This window comes from Salvelinus alpinus, chromosome 5 (assembly GCF_045679555.1).
Source record: "Salvelinus alpinus chromosome 5, SLU_Salpinus.1, whole genome shotgun sequence".
NCBI lineage: Eukaryota > Metazoa > Chordata > Actinopteri > Salmoniformes > Salmonidae > Salvelinus > Salvelinus alpinus.
Window position 1 is genome coordinate 49,105,526 of NC_092090.1, and position 19,734 is coordinate 49,125,259.

The 19,734-nt window shown below is 46.1% G+C and overlaps 1 protein-coding gene across 1 annotated transcript in view; it reads left to right on the plus strand.

The window, feature by feature from the left end:
• Positions 1–19,734, plus strand: part of LOC139575304 (SH3 and multiple ankyrin repeat domains protein 2-like) — a 182,972-nt gene that overhangs the window by 112,232 nt on the left and 51,006 nt on the right. The window contains exon 16 of the mRNA XM_071400252.1: positions 860–984. Within this exon, the coding sequence (XP_071256353.1) occupies positions 860–984 (125 nt within the window). The remainder of the gene's footprint in view (positions 1–859; positions 985–19,734) is intronic.

Genomic DNA, 19,734 nt, shown 5'->3' on the forward strand with positions numbered 1-19,734 from the left:
CTTTATCCTCTGGCACTGTGCACTTCACACACACACACACACTGATGCTCACACACACACACACACACACACACACAACGGAAACACACAAAATCACACAGAAACAGACCCACAATGCACCCACTCTCACATCAAATCACAAATGAATGCTTGCGCTTACACGCTCCCACGCACACACACACAGTGCCTCTCTCGTACAGTAAGAGGGTGATTTATCAGAAATGTCACTTGTCACCATTGGTTTCTGGCTGCCACGAGGACATCGTGTGAATATCACTGGCCAGTGGAAGGTGGAAGAGAGGATAGGAGAAGAGATGGGAGAGGGGAAAGAGAGAGAGGGTGACAGGGGTTAAGGGTGATGATAAGGAGATAGGGAGAGAAAATAGACAGGATTATAGGAGATGGGAGAAAGAGATCTTACTGCCGCTACCACCAGGGCAAATCTTGTGTCTAGACACACACACACACACACACACTGCCATGCATAGACATTAGGACAGCAGTAATCTAATCTGGCTGTGTTGATGACAGCACAGTGTCTGCAGCCTTCCACCTTATTGAATTGGCAATGACCTTTGTGGGTTTATTGGTGATGAATGGATTCTCTCTGCTTGTCTCTGGTGAACACTCAGATGTTTGTTTGTTTGTTTGTCTGCCGACCACAAAGCCAATGCTAAACCCCATTTTTTTCTCCCCATCCATCCTAAAAATGTCATGCAAATAAAGCTGTGTGTGTGTGTGTGTGTGTGTACAGATCTGGAATGGGGCTAGATCTCCATAGGCTCAGGGTTGAGGAGGGGAGTGGTGTCCAGGATAAGGTGACCCACTTACCTTCTCTCTCTCGCTTTCTCTCCCATAGCGGACACGCCCATCGAGGAGTTTACTCCCACCCCTGCCTTCCCAGCTCTCCAATACCTGGAGTCGGTGGACGAGGGAGGAGTGGCCTGGCAGGCGGGGCTTAGGACCGGGGACTTCCTCATCGAGGTAGGTGTGTGTGTGCGCGTGCATGCATGTGTGTTCATGTATGCGCTTTTATGTGAGAGGGGGTGCATTTTGTGTCTGTGTGTGTGATATTGTGTGTGTGTGTGTGTGTGTGTGTGTGTGTGTATCATACTACTCTTCACTTCCTGTCCCAAACAGAGTTCTTTCTTCCTGCTGCTAGAAGCAATGCGATTAGTTGTAGAGATCCTTTTTGGGATGAGTGAGAGCTGATTGGTGATATCTGTTGGCACTTGATCTTTGGTTCAACTTGATCTTAGGTACCTCTTTATTTTACAGGCCGCTATTTACCTGGCATTTACTTAGAAAGCACACGATGGTATGATAATTATGCAATAATAATGTTATAATTAAATGTTGTTGCTTTAGGATTAATTACAACAAGCCCAACTTTGCAGCTTTTGATACCAGGTAGTTACCACCCGTCCTGTTTCTGCTCAATTCTTTGAGTTTTGGAGTGCTTTTGGATCAGACCAGTGATTCCCAAACTCTGGGACAGGATCCACCACTAAGTCAAGGGTAGTTCCATGTCTGGTGGCAGATGAAGATGTCATTGTGTCCAGTAGCATTGGTTTGTTTATTTGTGGTGAAAGGCATTAGGTGGGTCACAGCCAAGGATGTAGTGGGAAAAGCTACATCCAGGTAGTGATAGCCAGCTTAGGCTAGCATCACACAATAACATTCCTGAGACCCGAAGTACTATTTTTGTGGGTACTTTTTGGGTTCTGTTTTTGTGTTCTGTTTTTGTGGGATAGTGGTTATAATGGTGCTGTTTGATAATTGTTATGAACATGGTTGTGAATCCCTGTTGGGCTGCGTGCATACTGTGTGCGTGTAACAAGTGCAAACAGTGCAACTGTAGTCAGTGCAGTGCTGTGGTTGGGGTTTGTCTTGGCTCTTGCTAAATGGAGCAGCAAATGATGAGAGAAAACTGCATCTATCTGCAACTATCCCTCGCTCTCTGCCTGCATCTCTAGCTTTCTCTCCTCTCTCTCCCTCACTCCTCTCTCATGAGCTGTTACACATACTGCCCCCTCTTTTTCCCCTCATCTCTCTATTACAGCATCTTAAAACACAGACTACCCACTGGGCAAAAACTGCTTGAATCAACGTTATTTCCACATCATTTCAAAAAATCTATGTGAGGATGTTGTGACAACGTGGAAAACTGATTAGATTTGCAAAAAGTCATCAATGTTAGGGCATTTCATATTTTTTTAACCTACATCCAATGACATGGTGATTTTTTTATTATTATAATACCTGGTTGACCAGGGTGCCGGCGGTGAAAGTCGGCGATGAGGGCCAGGTCCAGGAGGTCCTTAGCAGGGACCCAGCACCTCTCCTCCGGGCCATAACCCTCCCAGTCAACCAGGTACTGGAAACCCCTGTCCCGAGGTTGAACCCTCAGGAGGCGTCTCACCGTGTACGCCGGATGGCCGTCGATGAGACGGGAGGTGGGGTGGGCCTGGAAACAGGAGACAAAGGACAGTGAGACTAGGCTTAATCCTGGACACATGAAAAGTGGGATGTATACGAAGGGTATGGGGCAACAGAAGACGAACAGCAGTGGGACTAAGGACTTTAGAGATGGGGAAAGGACCAATAAAACAGGGGGAAAGTTTACGGGACTCCACCCGGAGGGGCAGGTCCCGCGTAGACAGCCATACCCTCTGCCCGAGATGATAGTTGGGAGCCGGAGTTCGGTGGCAGTCCGCTTGTCGACGATACCTGGAGGTGGCCTTGAGAAGAGCAGACCGAGCTCTCTCCCAGGTACGCCGACAATGGCGGATGAACATCTGGACCGAGGGTATGTTGACCTCTTCTTCTTGCTCTGGGAAGAGCGGTGGCTGATATCCCATGGAACACTTGAAGGGCAAAAGCCCACGCCCGGAAAAGTGTTTCCGGGCGTACACCCACACAAGTTGCCGGCTCCAGGTGGTGGGGTTGGTTGAGACAAGGCACCTAAGCGCAGTCTCCAGGTTTTGATTGGCTCGCTCTGCCTGGCCGTTGGACTGGGGATGAAACCTGGAGGACAGGCTGGCCGACGACCCAATGAGGGTGCAGAACGCCTTCCAGAATCTGGATGAGAATTGAGGACCAGGATCAGAGACAATGTCAACAAGGAGTCCATGGATTCAGAAGACGTGCTGCACCATGAGCTGGGCCGTCTCCTTGGCTGAAGGTAACTTGGGGAGAGAGATGAAATGGGCGACTTTAGAGAAACTATCCACTACTGTCAGGATAGTGGTGTTGCCATCAGACGGAGGAAGCCCAGTGACAACATCCAGGGACATATGGGACCAGGGGCGATGAGGAACAGGGAGTGTGCTGAAGGAGGCCAGCCGGAGCCTGCCGCAGTCTTATTCTGAGCACACAGCGTGCATGTGGTGACGAAGGCTGAGACGTCAGAAACCATAGTGGGCCACCAGAAACGTTGTCAGAGGAAGGCCAGGGTTCGACAGGAGCCGGGATGGCAGGTGAGCTTGGAGGAATGAGCCCATTCCAGGACCTAAGCTCGGGCCGAATCAGGGACAAACATTCGGTTGCCCCCCCCCCCCCCCCCCAATCCTTCCCCACTCTCACATTTTCAGGATCCATCTGAACACTCCCTTCAGCAATGACATATCCCAGAAAGGAGATAGTGGAGCAGTGGAATTCACACTTCTCAGCTTTCATGAACAACTGGTTCTCTAGGAGGCGCTGAAGGACTTGTCAGACATGGAGGACGTGTTCTTGAGCAGGACGGGAGAAAACGAGGATGTCGTTGAGGTAGACAAACACAAATCTATTCAACATGTCACTGAGCACATTGTTGACCAGGGCCTGGAACACTGCGGGAGCGTTGGTGAGTCCAAACGGCATGACCAGGTACTCATAGTGTCCACTAGCTGTGTTGAAGGCCGTCTTCCACTCGTCTCCTTCGTGTATTCGAACTAGGTGGTAGGCATTCCGAAGGTCCAACTTGGAAAAGATGGTTGCCCCCTGGAGACGTTCGAAAGCCGAGGAGAGGACTGGTAGAGAAAACGATTCTTTGAGGCCCCGGTAGTCGATACATGGACGCAGGGTTTTGTCCTTTTTTCCACAAAGAAGAACCCTGCGCCGGAAGGGGAGGCAGATGGACGAATGCTCCCAGCAGCCAGAGAGTCCTCAATGTACTCCTCCATGGCCTTGGTCTCAGGGCCAGACAGGGAATATAGCCGCCCACGAGGCAGTGTTGTGCTCGGGAGGAGATTAATAGCGCAATTGTAGGGACGATGCGGAGGGAGGGAGGTGGCGCGAGCCTTGCTGAACACCTCCAGGAGGTCCTGGGATTCCGTGGGAACAGCGGAGAAATCCGAGGTTTTACCAGAGCCCGCAGGAGGACATCCCAGGACAGGCTGAGCCGCCTTCAGGCAACGTGAGTGGCAGAACGGGCTCCAACCCAGGATAGAACCAGTGGTCCAGTCAATAACGGGGTTGTGTCTCTGGAGCCATGAAAATCCCAAAACAACAGGAACATTAGGAGATTCAATGAGAAGAAGCTGTATGGACTCACTGTGATTGCCCGACACACAAAGGTTAATGGGCACCATACTGACCCTGCCTATGGTGTGTCCGTCCAGTGCTCTGGAGCCATAGGAATGGAGGGGGGTTGTGTGGAGATACCAAGCTCCGAAACCAGAGTAGTGTCCATTAAACTCTCATCAGCTCCAGAGTCAATGAGCACCCGGAGAGATTTAGACCGGTCACCCCACAGCAGGATAACATGGAAGAGAGAATGAGTAATGTGAGTTAGAAAACTCCCAGTATGACCCACCATGGTACTCTTACCTAGCTGATGAGTCTGGTCTTTTACTGGACAGATGGATTTGTAATGCCCTCTAGCACCACAATACAGGCAATTGTTGGAGTTAAGCCTCTGTCGTCGTTCCTGAGGTGACAATCTAGCTCTGCCCTGTTGGATAAGCACTGTCGAAAATGAGTCGCTCGTTCCCGATGATTCCCGAGGGGACTCGGGTGACTTTGTATCCTGTCAGTGTCAAAGGTTAAAGGTGGCAGTTTTACTGCAGGCTGCTGGTGACATGAAATACACAGAGTTCACCAGGGCCGAGTTCACCAAGCTGCCTTTGGAGATGAGGGATCTCCTCCCCTCCCCTCTCTTCTCCTCCCCTCTCCTCTGTTAAACTGTCTGTAATGGCGAGACTCCTTGCTGTTAGAACACTGTTTATGTCTGACCTCTTGTTCCTCAGACACTGCAGTTTTTGGCAAATGACTGTGCCCTTAGCTGATGGGCTGGACTGCATCCAAAATGGAACCCTATTACCTTTATAGTGCACTAACTTTTACCAGGATCTTGAACAGGATGCGCAATATACCAAAACACACTTTTTAATCCCCAAAATGATTTGGCAGTTAATGCCAAAAACAGATTTTTCATTGAACTTCCATTTCCTTCCAAGAGGCTGAATGTCTCTTGCCTATTCAGTCTATAAAGACTACGGCTTGGGAACCAGTGGCTTACTAATGTTAAGTGGAGTGTATGGCCCAAAGTATGGAGTGATTTCAGTGCCAACGGAAATTGTATTTCAATTCCATAAGTTAGAAGTTGTATTATATTGAATTTTAATTTGATATTTTTTTATTTGTAATACACAAATGAAATCCTTGAATTCATAAACTGAACTTGTATTTAATGATTTGAAACTAGGGGGTGCTGTTTCAAATTAGCATAATTGTCTCTACAGATGAAACGGCTTCCTACTCAATTCTTGATCGTACAATATGCATATTATTACTATTATTGGATAGAAAACAGTCTCCAGTTTCTATAGGCGTTGGAATTTTGTCTCTGAGTGGAACAGAACAAATTCTACAGCAATTTCCCTGACATGGAGTCAGATTTCACACATTTTGGCCCCTGATCTGGAGTCAGTTTAAAGGCTACTGTTATTGCTATGAGGATACGGACACTGCTTACGTCTTCCCCTGGATGTCAGTACGTGATGACGCTTTGAATGGAGTCGATTGCGCAATCAGGGGCTGCATAAAAGAGCAAATACCGGAAGTAGCATCCCTTTGCTGCCTGCGTCTTGCGCACGGAGGACGTCGGACTCGCCTCCTTCCAAGCGTTTGTTTAGCCAGTAATATTTCTCTGGTCATGTTTTTACTCGTTAGAGGTGTTAAAAACATCATAAGGTAGTTAATTTAAACCGTTTTATAGCAATTTATATCCGTTTAGTGCGATTTTGACCCATTTATTTCTGAGGCACTTTGAACAGCTGGGCACGTTTCCAGTTCATGCCGAACGCAGTGGGCATTTCCACATGGCAAGAGGACAGCTTTCGACCAAAAGACGATTAGACCCAAGAAAGGATTCTTTGCCCAAGATTCTGATGGAAGAACAGCTCACAGTAAGAACAATTTATGATGATAAATCGTGTTTCTGTCGATAAATGTTAAACGTTTATGTCGCCATCTTGTTTGCTATAGCTTCGCTTGGCGCAACCTGTATTGAAAAGTAAGGATAATTAAAAAAATGTAAATCAGCGATTGCATTAAGAACTAATTTGTCTTTCGATTCCTGTCAACCCTGTATTTTTTAGTCAAGTATATGATTAGCTTTCGATTAAACTAGATCACTCTGAAAGATGACGTCCAACATATTGAGGCTTGATTTCCTAGTATTTTCATTGTGTAACCACGGTTTTGTATGGCTAAATATGCACATTTTCGAACAAACTGTATATGTATGTTGTAAAATGATGTTACAGGAGTGTCATCGGAAGAATTCTGAGAAGGTTAGTGAAAAAATTAATATATTTTGGCGATGGTTACGTTATAGCTCTCTTTGGCTTGAATCGATGCTCTGGTAACGTTTTCACATGTGGTATGCTAACTTATCGATTTATTGTGTTTTCGCTGTAAAACGCTTAGAAAATCTGAAATATTGTCTGGAATCACAAGATCTGGGTCTTTCCATTGATATGCTTTGTCTATTCTTATGAAATGTTTTATTAAGAGTAAATTGGTCATACACGTTGCTCTCTATAGTAATTCTAGTCGTGTTGTGATGGTCGGTGCAATTGTAAACTGTGATTTCTACCTGAAATATGCACTTTTTTCTAACAAAACCTATCCTATACCATAAATATGTTATCAGACTGTCATCTGAAGAGGTTTTTTCTTGGTTAGTGGCTATCAATATCTTAGTTTAGCCGAATTGGTGATAGCACCTGATGGAGTAAGAAACTGATGGAGTTAGAAAAGTGGTGTATTTTGCTAACGTGTTTAGCTAATAGATTTACATATTTTGTCTTCCCTGTAAAACATTTTAAAAATCTGAAATGGTGGCTAAAATTCACAAGATCTGTATCTTTCATCTGGTGTCTTGGACTTGTGATTTAATGATATTTAGATGCTACTATCTACTTGTGTAGCTATGCTAGCTATGCTAATCAGTGTGTGGGGGGGTGGGGGGTGATCCCGGACCCGGGGTAGAGGCTCATTAGAGGTTAATATTGCATTCAGTTTTTTTTATTTCTTGACTATTCAAATTCAATATTTACATATTTATTTTCAATATAGTAGCTATTGCATTCAATCTCTGTGAATCGAGTTTACACACTATAATTTCAAGTTTATCAAAGTTTAAAATATTCAACTTCTCAGATGCATTCAGATTCAAAACCAGAGACAACATCCTGGTACTTTGCCAGCCAGGAACGGAGGAGAACAAATAGAAGCAAATGCTCTCTGTGGTAAAATAACATTTTAAGGGGAGAAATTGTAAAAATAGGCAGGGTTTATGAATTTGTGGTTGTGGTAACTACTGAACTCGCTAAAATACAAGTAAAGTATTTTGGGTTTACTGTACTGTAAGTGGCTGCCACAGCAGTTTGAGGACCTTAGTAATCTACAGGGGGGGCTGACAGGGCTAAGTAAGATTGTGGTGGTTAGCCCAGATCAAGACTGTTAGCAGATTGCTACAGTACATAGTCATTTCTCAAATGTAGCAGCTCCCCCCTCTCACTTTCTCGCTCTCTCTTCCACACTCAGTTCAAGGAGATCTCTGGCATCCAAGACAATGAATATGGTACAGTACAGTACACGGATGTTCTTGCTGTATCTCTCTGCCTGAGTGTGTTTGACTAGAAATAGCGAGATCGGGAGGAAGACTGTTATATAACGCTCCTCTTTCCCGGGTCATGAGAGTGCTGTGTGTGACCACTGTATGTATGCGAAGGCAGCTGCTCCCCTCAACCCCCAGGTGTGTGTGTTTGTTTGTGTGTGTGTGTGTGCGCGTGACAGTCAGATCTCTTCCCCACTGCTGCATATTCTGAGCATTTTACTGTCAATCTAGTGCTACACAAATACAGCAGATACAAATACAAAGTCTCTTACCAAACCATAATTCTACCAGTGGACTGATAACGCTATCTCTTTCCCCTGTTAGTTACAACAAACCAGTAAAGCTAAGTCTTCGTCATTTTAGCGCATTGCTAATAAACACATTGCTGTGTGATATTCTAGCACTGTAAAAATGCTACGTTGCTAGCTAGCTCAGTTCCATGCTATTATAGCAGTCAACCATGGTTTCCCAACAGCCCCCAGGTCTGTGCTCAGTGATATTGATGGGATTACAACCATTGCCCTTGACCCAATTATGCCTGAGTGTGTGGCCAATTCTCTCTCTGACAAGCAGTATTGTGATGATAGCTAGAGGGTCTGTAATAACTAGCGCTGCAACCTGTTAACTTGTAATCTGCATCCACTTAGCGCTATGGATATGCAGTGTTCAGCAGACTATGTTTGAGATTTAGAATGCTAGAAGAAGGCACTATAGCCCTATTCAGGAGGGATTAGTTTGACTTTGGGAGGTCAGGTAATGAATTACATGCACGAGCACCAAACACCACATCCGTAATTTTTGTCCCGTCTTATTTTTGTCCCGAGTTTATTTGTTTATTCACATTCCCATTAGCTTTTGCCGAAGCAAAAGGGGTCCACACAAAAACATAAAACACGACAAGTAACAAAACACTGTCAGACTAGAACAGTCACACAAATTTAAAATGCAACGATATACAAACAATACAACTAAAGAATAACGTGTGTGTACTGTAGATTGTGTGTGTTAGAGTGTTTGTGTGTAATTTCACAGCCCCTATTGTGCCACGAGATGTTGTTTTATAAAAAGAAATGAGGGAATATTGCTGTTTGCGTGATTAATTGGATCATGGCTCTGTATATAATACTGTGCGTTGCCGTGAATTCGTTTGGAGACTGTGAAAATACCCCTGGTGGCATTTCCTGTTGGGTATATATGGATGTCTGAGCTGTATGTTATTTAATTATGCAAACAATCTGGAATTTTCCTCACAGTAATATTTCTCCTAAAAACTAGAAGAGAAGCAGTTAATCCCTCATCAACCCTTAACCAACAGGAAATGCCACCAGGGGTATTTTCACACCGTGCTTCTACACCTGCATTACTAGCTGTTTGGGGTTTTAGGCTGGGTGTCTGTACAGCACTTCGAGATATTAGCTGATGTACGAAGGGCTATATAAAATAAAATTGATTGATTGATTGAACCAGGAAAGACTGGCATGCAAGTTGTTGACGTTGCTTCTGTATGTGCAGGTAAGGGCATGGTGTGCTTTTTTTGAGCCAGCTGCAGCTTTGCTATGTTTTTCTTTGCTGCAATTGACTATATTACCAGACAGTAATCAAGATGGGACAAGACCAGAGCCTGAACAATTAGTACAGTTGATTTCTGTCAAAAACGCAGGACATATTTCTAAAACAGACGTACCTCTCCCCATCTTCACACCAACTTTATCAATTTGAATTTTGATTTATTAGGGATCCCCATTTGCTGCTTCCAAGGCAGCAGCTACTATTCCTGGGGGTCCAAACTCACTAAGGCACTTACATCACACATAAAACAAGATAAGACAGTACATCATGTAACATTATTGCAACACAACATACAGTGCCTTGCAAAAGTATTCATCCCCCTTGGAGTTTTTCCTATTTTGTTGCATTACAACCTGTAGTTGAAATAGATTTGGATTTGGATTTCATGTAATGGACATAAACAAAATAGTCCACATTGGTGAAGTGAAATTTAAAAAAGAACTTGCTTAAAGAAATTAAAATTAAAAAAAAATAGGAAAAGTGGTGCGTGTATATAAACTCAGCAAAAAAAGAAACGTCCTCTCACTGTCAACTGCGTTTAATTTTCAGCAAAGTTAACGTGTAAATATTTGTATGAACATAACAAGATTCAACAACTGAGACAAAAACTGAACAAGTCCCACAGACATGTGACTAACAGAAATTGAATAATGTGTCCCTGAGCAAAGGGGGGGGTCAAAATCTAAAGTAACAGTCAGTATCTGGTGTGGCCATCAGCTGCATTAACTACTGCAGTGCATCTCGTCCTCATGGACTGCACCAGATTTGCCAATTCTTGCTGGGAGATGTTACCCCACTCTTCCACCAAGGCACCTGCAAGTTACCGGACATTTCTGGGGGGAATGGCCCTAGCCCTCACCCTCCGATCCAACAGGTCTCAATGGGTTTGAGATCCGGGCTTTTCGCTGGCTATGGCAGAACACTGACATTCCTGTCTTGCAGGAAATCACGCACAGAACGAGCAGTATGGCTGGTGGCATTGTCATGCTGGAGGGTCATGTTAGGATGAGCCTGGAGGAAGGGTACCACATGAGGGAGGAGGATGTCTTCCCTGTAACGCACAGCGTTGAGATTGCCTGCAATGACAACAAGCTCAGTCCGATGATGCTGTGACACACCGCCCCAGACCATGACGGACCCTCCACCTCCAAATCGATCCCGCTCCAGAGTACAGGCCTCGGTGTAACGCTCATTCCTTCGACGATAAACGTGAATCCGACCATCACCCCCGGTGAGACAAAACTGCAGTGAAGAGCACTTTTTGCCAGTCCTGTCTGGTCCAGCAACGGTGGGTTTGTGCCCATAGGCGACGTTGTTGCCGGTGATGTCTGGTGAGGACCTGCCCTACAACAGGCCTACAAGCCCTCAGTCCAGCTTCTCTCAGCCTATTGCGGACAGTCTGAACAATGATGGAGGGATTGGGCATTCCTGGTGTAACTCGAGCAGTTGTTGTTGCCATCCTGTACCTGTCCCGCGGGTGTGATGTCCGGATGTACCGATCCTGTGCAGGTGTTGTTACACGTGGTCTGCCACTGCGAGAATGATCAGCTGTCCGTCCTGTCTCCCTGTAGCGCTGTCTTAGACGTCTCACAGTACGAACATTGCAATGTATTGCCCTGGCCACATCTGCGGTCCTCATGCCTCCTTGCAGCATGCCTAAGGCACGTTCACACAGATGAGCAGGGACCCTGGGCATTTTTTCTTTTGGTGTTTTACAGAGTCAGTAGAAAGGTCTCTTTAGTGTCCTAAGTTTTCATAAATGTGACCTTAATTGCCTGCCGTCTGTAAGCTGTTGAGTGTCTTAATGACCGTTCCACAGGTGCATGTTCATTAATTGTTCATGGTTCATTGAGCAAGCATGGGAAACAGTGTTTAAACCCTTTACAATGAAGATTTGTAAAGTTATTTGGATTTTTACGAATTATCTTTGAAAGACAGGGTCCTGAAAAAGGGACGTTTCTTTTTTTGCTGAGTTTATATTCACCCCCATTGCTATGAAGTCCATAAATAACATTTGGTGCAACCAATTACCTTCAGAAGTCACATAAATACAGTCCACGTGTGTGCAATCTAAGTGTCACATGATCTGTCACATGATCTGTTCCATGATCTCAGTATATATACACCTGTTCTGAAAGGCCCAGAGTCTGCAACACCACTAAGCAAGGGGCATCACCAAGCAAGCGGCACCATGAAGACCAAGGAGCTCTCCAAACAGGTCAGGGACAAAGTTGTGGAGAAGTACAGATCAGGGTTGGGTTATACAAAAATATCCGAAACTTTCAACATCCCACGGAGCACCATTAAATCCATTATTAAAATCTGGAAAGAATATGGCACCACAACAAACCTACCAAGAGAGGGCCGCCTACCAATACTCACGGACCAGGCAATGAGGGAATTAATCAGAGAGGCAGCAAAGAGACCAAAGATAACCCTGAAGGAGCTGCAAAGCTCCACAGCGGAGATTGGAGTATCAGTCCATAGGACAACTTTAAGCCGTACACTCCACAGAGCTGGGCTTTACGGAAGACTGGCCAGAAAAGGAGCCATTGCTTAAAGAAAAAAATAAGCAAACACGTTTGGTGTTCGCCAAAAGGCATGTGGGAGACTCCCCAAACATATGAGAGAAGGTACTCTGGTCAGATGAGACTAAAATTAAGCTTTTTGTCCATTAAGGAAAATGCTATGTCTGGCACAAACCCAGCACCTCTCATCACCCGAGAATACCAGAAGAGGGGGTGTATTTGAGATGGGAGTATTGAGGTATTGAGGTCTGGGCTTTGACTAGGCCATTCCAAGACATTTAAATGTTTCCCCTAAAACCACTCCAGTGTTGCTTTAGCAGTATGCTTAGGGTCATTGTCCTGCTGGAAGCTGAACCTCCGTCCCAGTCTCAAATCTCTGGAAGACTGAAACAGGTTTCCCTCAAGAATTTCCATGTATTTAGTGCCATCCACCATTCCTTCAATTCTGACCAGTTTCCCAGTCTCTGCCAATGAAAAACATCCCCACAGCATGATGCTGCCACAACCATGCTTTACTGTGGGGATGTTTTTTATATTTTAACTCAGTTTTTTACAATTCCTGACATTTAATCCCAGTAACAATTCCCTGTCTTAGGTCAGTTAGGATCACAACTTTATTTTAAGAACATGAAATGTCAGAATAATAGTAGAGAGAATTATTTATTTCAGCTTTTATTTCTTTCATCACATTCCCAGTGGGTCAGAAGTTTACATACACTGAATTAGTATTTGGTAGCATTGCCTTTATATTATTTAACTTGGGTCAAACATTTTAGGCAGCCTTCCACATGTTTCCCACAATAAGTTGTGTGAATTTTGGCCCATTCTTTCTGACAGAGCTGGTGTAACTGAGTCAGGTTTGTAGGCCTCCTTGCTTGCACACGCTTTTTCAGTTCTGCCCACACATTTTCTATAGGATTTAGGTCAAGGCTTTGTGATGGCCACTCCAATACCTTGACTTTGTTGTCCTTAAGCCATTTTGCCACAACTTTGGAAGTATGCTTGGGGTCATTGTCCATTTGGAAGACTCATTTGCGACCAAGCTTTAACTTCCTGTCTCATGTCTTGAGATGTTGCTTCAATATATCCACATAATTTTCCTTTCCTCATGTTGCCATCTATTTTGTGAAGTGCACCAGACCCTCCTGCAGCAAAGCACCCCCACAACATGATGCTGCCACCCCCGTGCTTCACGGTTGGGATGGTGTTCTTCGGCTTGCAAGCCTCCCCATTTTTCCTCCAAACGTAACGATGGTCATTATGGCCAAACAGTTCTATTTTTGTTTTATCAGACCAGAGGACATTTCTCCAAAAAGTATGATCTTTGTCCCCATGTGCAGTTGCAAACCCTAGTCTGGCTTTTTTATGGCGATTTTGGAGCAGTGGCTTCTTCCTTGCTGAGTGGCCTTTCAGGTTATGTCGATATAGGACTCGTTTTACTGTGGATATAGATACCTTTGTACCTGTTTCCTCCAGCATCTTCACAAGGTTCTTTCCTGTTGTTCTGGGATTGATTTGCACTTTTCGCACCAAAGTACATTCATCTCTAGGAGACAGAACGCGTCTCCTTCCTGAGTGGTATGACGGCTGCGTGGTCCCATGGTGTTTATACTTGCGTACTATTGTTTGTATATATGAACGTGGTACCTTCAGGCGTTTGGAAATTGCTCCCAAGGATGAACCAGACTTGTGGAGGTCTCCATTTTTTTTTCTGAGGTCTTGGCTGATTTCTTTTGATTTTGCCATGATGTCAAGTAAAGATGCACTGAGTTTGAAGGTAGGCCTTGAAATACATCCACAGGTACACCTCCAATTGATTCAAATGATGTCAAGTAGACTATCAGAAGCTTCTAAAGCCATTACATAATTTTCTGGAATTTTCCAAGCTGTTTAAAGGCACAGTCAACTTAGTGTATGTAAACTTCTGACCCACTGGAATTGTGATACAGTGAATTATAAGTGAAATAATCTGTCTGTAAACAATTGTTGGAAAAATGACTTGTGTCATGCACAAAGTAGATGTCCTAACCGACTTGCCAAAACTAGTTTGTTCACAAGAAAGTTGTGGAGTGGTTGAAAAATGAGTTTTAATGACTCCAACTTAAGTGTATGTAGACCTCCGACTTCAAGTGTGTGTGTGTGTGTGTGTATGTGTGTGTTTTTTTGTGTGTGTGTGTGTGTGTGTGTTTTATGTGTGTCGGTGTGTGTGTACTCATCCTTTGATAGTTCCGTGCTCAGCAGCATGATTCATCAGAATCCAGATTCTTCTATCTGGAGTTGTGCGTCATCACTACAAGCACACTCATTCAGACACAGAAAGATTCACCATAAATACACAAACAAATAAACCACGATGCATACTCACCAAACATTTACACACACATAATTTCTCTCCCTTAGGCACACAAACACACACTGATGCACTCGCACACTCTGGAGAGCAGGTAACGTTTAATGAGCCTGCTTTGAAGTTTCCCTGTTCCCACTTTCATCAAGGGAATACACACAAACACACACCACAAGACAAGAGGCTGTGCTTCTAATCTTCCACAAATGTACAGCCCCTCCACTGTGGGTTTAACAAGTAACCTGCCTGCGTTCAACATAAAAGCCCCTCTTACACGACACACTCATATATTCACACACACACACACTCTTTCTTTCTCTCTCCCTCCCTCACACACACACACACACACACACACACACACACACTGCTCCCTCACTTGTTATACAAAGCCAGTTCTGTAGTGTGTATGCTTTTCTGTACGCTCTCATTGACTACGGGTACTCGAGTACTTGAACGGACGTTAAAACTAGATCTTTAACCAGAGATCCCTTTTTTTTTGTATACTGTAAAACTATTTAGTGGAATGTGATTTGTTGCTGCCTGAACGGGTAAGTTACATTTTGTCCACAAAAGAAAAATAAATGTTATCTTGAAGACATTGTTAATTTGCTTTTACTTTAGTTTTCCATTTGTACATGTGCATTTGCAGGGCTCAACAAAAAATAAATCAATCCAAGCACGAAACAGTTCTTCTCCCTAAATTCCCTTTCCCGTCTGTGTCTTACTCACTCCATCGCGTTCCCGACCGCTCCCTCTACACACACACGCGCGTGCTGAGTGTGCACACAAGCTCCCGTTTGGCCTACACAAATAAATGCCTATAAAACGTACCTGATGGGATACTACACAAGCGACATTCCTTGACAATGATGTCAGTTTTATCACATTCAAAATGTATTGGTTGATTGAAGTAGGGAAATACAGTATGGGTTCTAACAACGATCTGCAGTTTGGAAATAATTGAGTCCCGTCTATTTTCCTCTTAGGCTACTTTGCGAACTGCTAGTGCCATTTAGAATTGGTTAGCCTAGGCCAGAGATGGGCAACTGGTGGCCCCTTTGTAGGGCTGCGGACTAATTTAAAACATAAAAATATATTTATTTATTTTAAATTGGGGGGTGGACTCAGTTGGGGTCTCAACTTACTGTTGAGAGTTAGAATAATAGAATACACAAGGTGCAATTTCGAAGTTTGGTTGTGCATCAGCAGTCACTCAATTAGCCAATGTCAGCAAAAAAAAATTAGATTGGTAAATTAGTCTAGCGGCCAGCTATTGAAACTTTTAGTAAGCATGGTCGATTTACTGACCGGGGTGGGGCCCATTGATCATCAGTTATCATATTAAAAACTGCAAACATTTGCCTCCACCTTTTGAATAAATCTGTAAAATTCCAGGAAATTATCTGTAAAACTGCTCATTTTTCTCTACGCCCCATGACAAAATGAGCAGCCTCCACCTTTTGAATAAATCTGTAAAATTGCAGGAAATTATCTGTAAAACTGCTCATTTTTCTCTACACCCCATTTTAAAGCACATTTGTGCAATTCTACACATTTTGCAGAATTGCATGAAATGAGTTATACAACTGCTAAATCTTCTCTCAGACCCATGGCATGTGTAGATGTCACGATCGTCTATAGGAGAGAGAGATGACCAAGGCGCAGCGTGTGCAAAATACATCTTCTTTTATTAGAAGAAAGGAAAAACACGAAAACGAACACTATACACAAAACAAACCAAAACAACAAACGACCGTGAAGCTAAATGACGTAAGTGCATGGACAAGCAACAAACGTTCAACATAGACAATTACCCACAAATACATGATGCCTATGGCCGCCTTAAATATGGCTCCCAATCAGAGACAAATGAAAAACATCTGTCTCTGATTGAGAACCACTCAGGCAACCATAGACATACCTAGACACATTCACTCAACCATAGACTTCCCTAGAAACATTCACTCAACACAAACCCATACACTCTAACAAATCCCCCTAGACACTACAACCACCCAAGACAAGACAAAAACACAAACATACCCCATGTCACACCCTGACCTAACTAAAAGAATAAAGAAAACAAAGAATACTAAGGCCAGGGCGTGACAGTACCCCCCCCAAAAGGTGCGGACTCCGGCCGCAAAACCTGACACATAAAGGGAGGGTCCGGGGTGGGCCTTAATATGGCGGCGGCTCGGGTGCGGGACGTGGCCCCCACTCCAGCATTGTCAATATCCGCTTCGGTGTCTCTGGTAGATCCTGTCTGGCGGGCGACTCTGGCTGCTCATGGCTGGCGGGCGACTCTGGCTGCTCATGGCTGGCGGGCGACTCTGGCGGCTCATGGCTGGCGGGCGACTCTGGCGGCTCATGGCTGGCGGGCGACTCTGGCGGCTCATGGCTGGCGGGCGACTCTGGCGGCTCATGGCTGGCGGGCGACTCTGGCGGCTCATGGCTGGCGGGCGACTCTGGCGGCTCATGGCTGGCGGGCGACTCTGGCGGCTCATGGCTGGCGGGCGACTCTGGCGGCTCATGGCTGGCGGGCGACTCTGGCGGCTCATGGCTGGCGGGCGACTCTGGCGGCTCATGGCTGGCGGGCGACTCTGGCGGCTCATGGCTGGCGGGCGACTCTGGCTGCTCATGGCTGGCGGGCGACTCTGGCGGCTCATGGCTGGCGGGCGACTCTGGCGGCTCATGGCTGGCGGGCGACTCTGGCGGCTCCTGGCTGGCGGGCGACTCTGGCGGCTCCTGGCTGGCGGGCGACTCTGGCGGCTCCTGGCTGGCGGGCGACTCTGGCGGATCCTGGCTGACTAACGGCTCAGATGGCGCTGGGTAGACGGATGGCTCAGATGACGCTGGGTAGACGGATGGCTCAGATGGCGCTGGGTAGACGGGCGGCTCAGATGGCGCTGGGTAGACGGGCGGCTCAGATGGCGCTGGGTAGACGGGCGGCTCAGATGGCGCTGGGCAAACGGGCAGCTCTGGCCGGATGAGGCGCACTGTAGGCCTGGTGCGTGGTGCCGGAACTGGAGGTACCGGGCTAAGGACACACATCTCAGGGCTAGTGCGGGGAGGAGGAACAGGGCATACTGGACCCTGGAGACGCACATTAGGCCTAGTGCGTGGTGCCGGAACTGGTGGTACGGGCTGGGGACACGCATCTCAGGGCTAGTGCGGGGAGCAGCAACAGGACGCACAGGACTCTGGAGACGCACTGGAGGCTTGGTGCGTGGTGCCGGAACTGGTGGTACTGGGCTGGAGACACGCACCATAGGGCTAGTGCGTGGAGGAGGAACAGGGCTCTGGAGACGCACTGGAAGCCTGGTGCGTGGTGTAGGCACTGGTGGTACTGGGCTGGAGCGGGGAGGTGGCGCCGGAAATACCGGACCGTGCAGGCGTACTGGCTCCCTTGAGCACTGAGCCTGCCCAACCTTACCTGGTTGTATGCTCCCCGTCGCCCGACCAGTGCGGGTAGGTGGAATAACCCGCACCGGCCTATGTAGGCGAACCGTGGACACCATACGTAAGGCTGGTGCCATGTAAGCCGGCCCGAGGAGACGCACTGGTGGCCAGATGCGTTGAGCCGGCTTCATGGCACCTGGCTCAATGCCCAATCTAGCCCTACCAGTGCGGGGAGGTGGAATAACCCGCACCGGGCTATGAACATGTACAGGAGACACCGTGCGCTCTACTGCGTAACACGGTGTCCGCCCGTACTCCCGCTCTCCACGGTTAGCCTGGGAAGTGTGCGCAGGTCTCCTACCTGCCCTCGGCCCACTACCTCTTAGCCCCCCGCCAATACATTTTTGGGTAGTACTCACGGGCTTCCAGCCTTGCCTCCGTGCTGCCTCCTCTCGGCTTTCGCTGCCTCCAGCTCTTCACGAGGGAGGCGATATTCTCCCGGTTGTGCCCAAGGTCCCTTACCATCCAATATCTCCTCCCATGTCCATGAATCCTGTGTAGGTGGGTCCTGTTGCTGTTTCACACGCTGCTTGGTCCTTTGGTGGGTAATTCTGTCACGATCGTCTATAGGAGAGAGAGATGACCAAGGCGCAGCGTGTGCAAAATACATCTTCTTTTATTAGAAGAAAGGAAAAACACGAAAACGAACACTATACACAAAACAAAACAAAACAAAACAACAAACGACCGTGAAGCTAAATGACGTAAGTACATGGCCAAGCAACAAACGTTCAACATAGACAATTACCCACAAATACATGATGCCTATGGCCGCCTTAAATATGGCTCCCAATCAGAGACAAATGAAAAACATCTGTCTCTGATTGAGAACCACTCAGGCAACCATAGACATACCTAGACACATTCACTCAACCATAGACTTCCCTAGAAACATTCACTCAACACAAACCCATACACTCTAACAAATCCCCCTAGACACTACAACCACCCAAGACAAGACAAAAACACAAACATACCCCATGTCACACCCTGACCTAACTAAAAGAATAAAGAAAACAAAGAATACTAAGGCCAGGGCGTGACAGTAGAATTGCACAAATGTGCTTTAAAATGACAACATTTTCTCTATGCCCAATGGCAGAATTTGCATAATTGCAGGAAATTATCTTTAAAAATATATTTTTTGTCTTCGCTGTCACGACGGGCCGCTAAAATGTTTTGCCACTGTGGCCCCTCGTAATGAGGCCTTCACCTCCATCAAAGTTGCCCATCTCTGGCCTAGGCTATAACCCCCTAAATATAAACAGGTTCCACACTGACAAAATGCAAAAACATTAGTTTGATAAAGGCAAAGAGCGTATTTTCATGAGAATCATTAAGCCTAGGCCTCCCGAGTGGCGTGATTGGGAGTCCCGTAGGGCAGCGCACAATTGGCCCAGCGTCGTCCAGGTTTGTCCGGGTAAGATGTCATGTTCGTTTAGAGATGGATTGGACCAAGGTGCAGCGTGGTAGGCGTACATTTTACGTTTATTTAAATGACACCGAAAAAGAACAAAAAAATACAAAAACTAACGTAAAGCTACATGCAGTGCAGAAAGCAACTACACACAAACAAGATCCCACAAACTAAAGGTGGAAAAAAGGCTGCCTAAGTATGATCCCCAATCAGAGACAACGTTAGACAGCTGCCTCTGATTGGGAACCATACCCGGCCAACAAAGAAATAGAAAAACTAGAATGCCCACCCAAATAACACC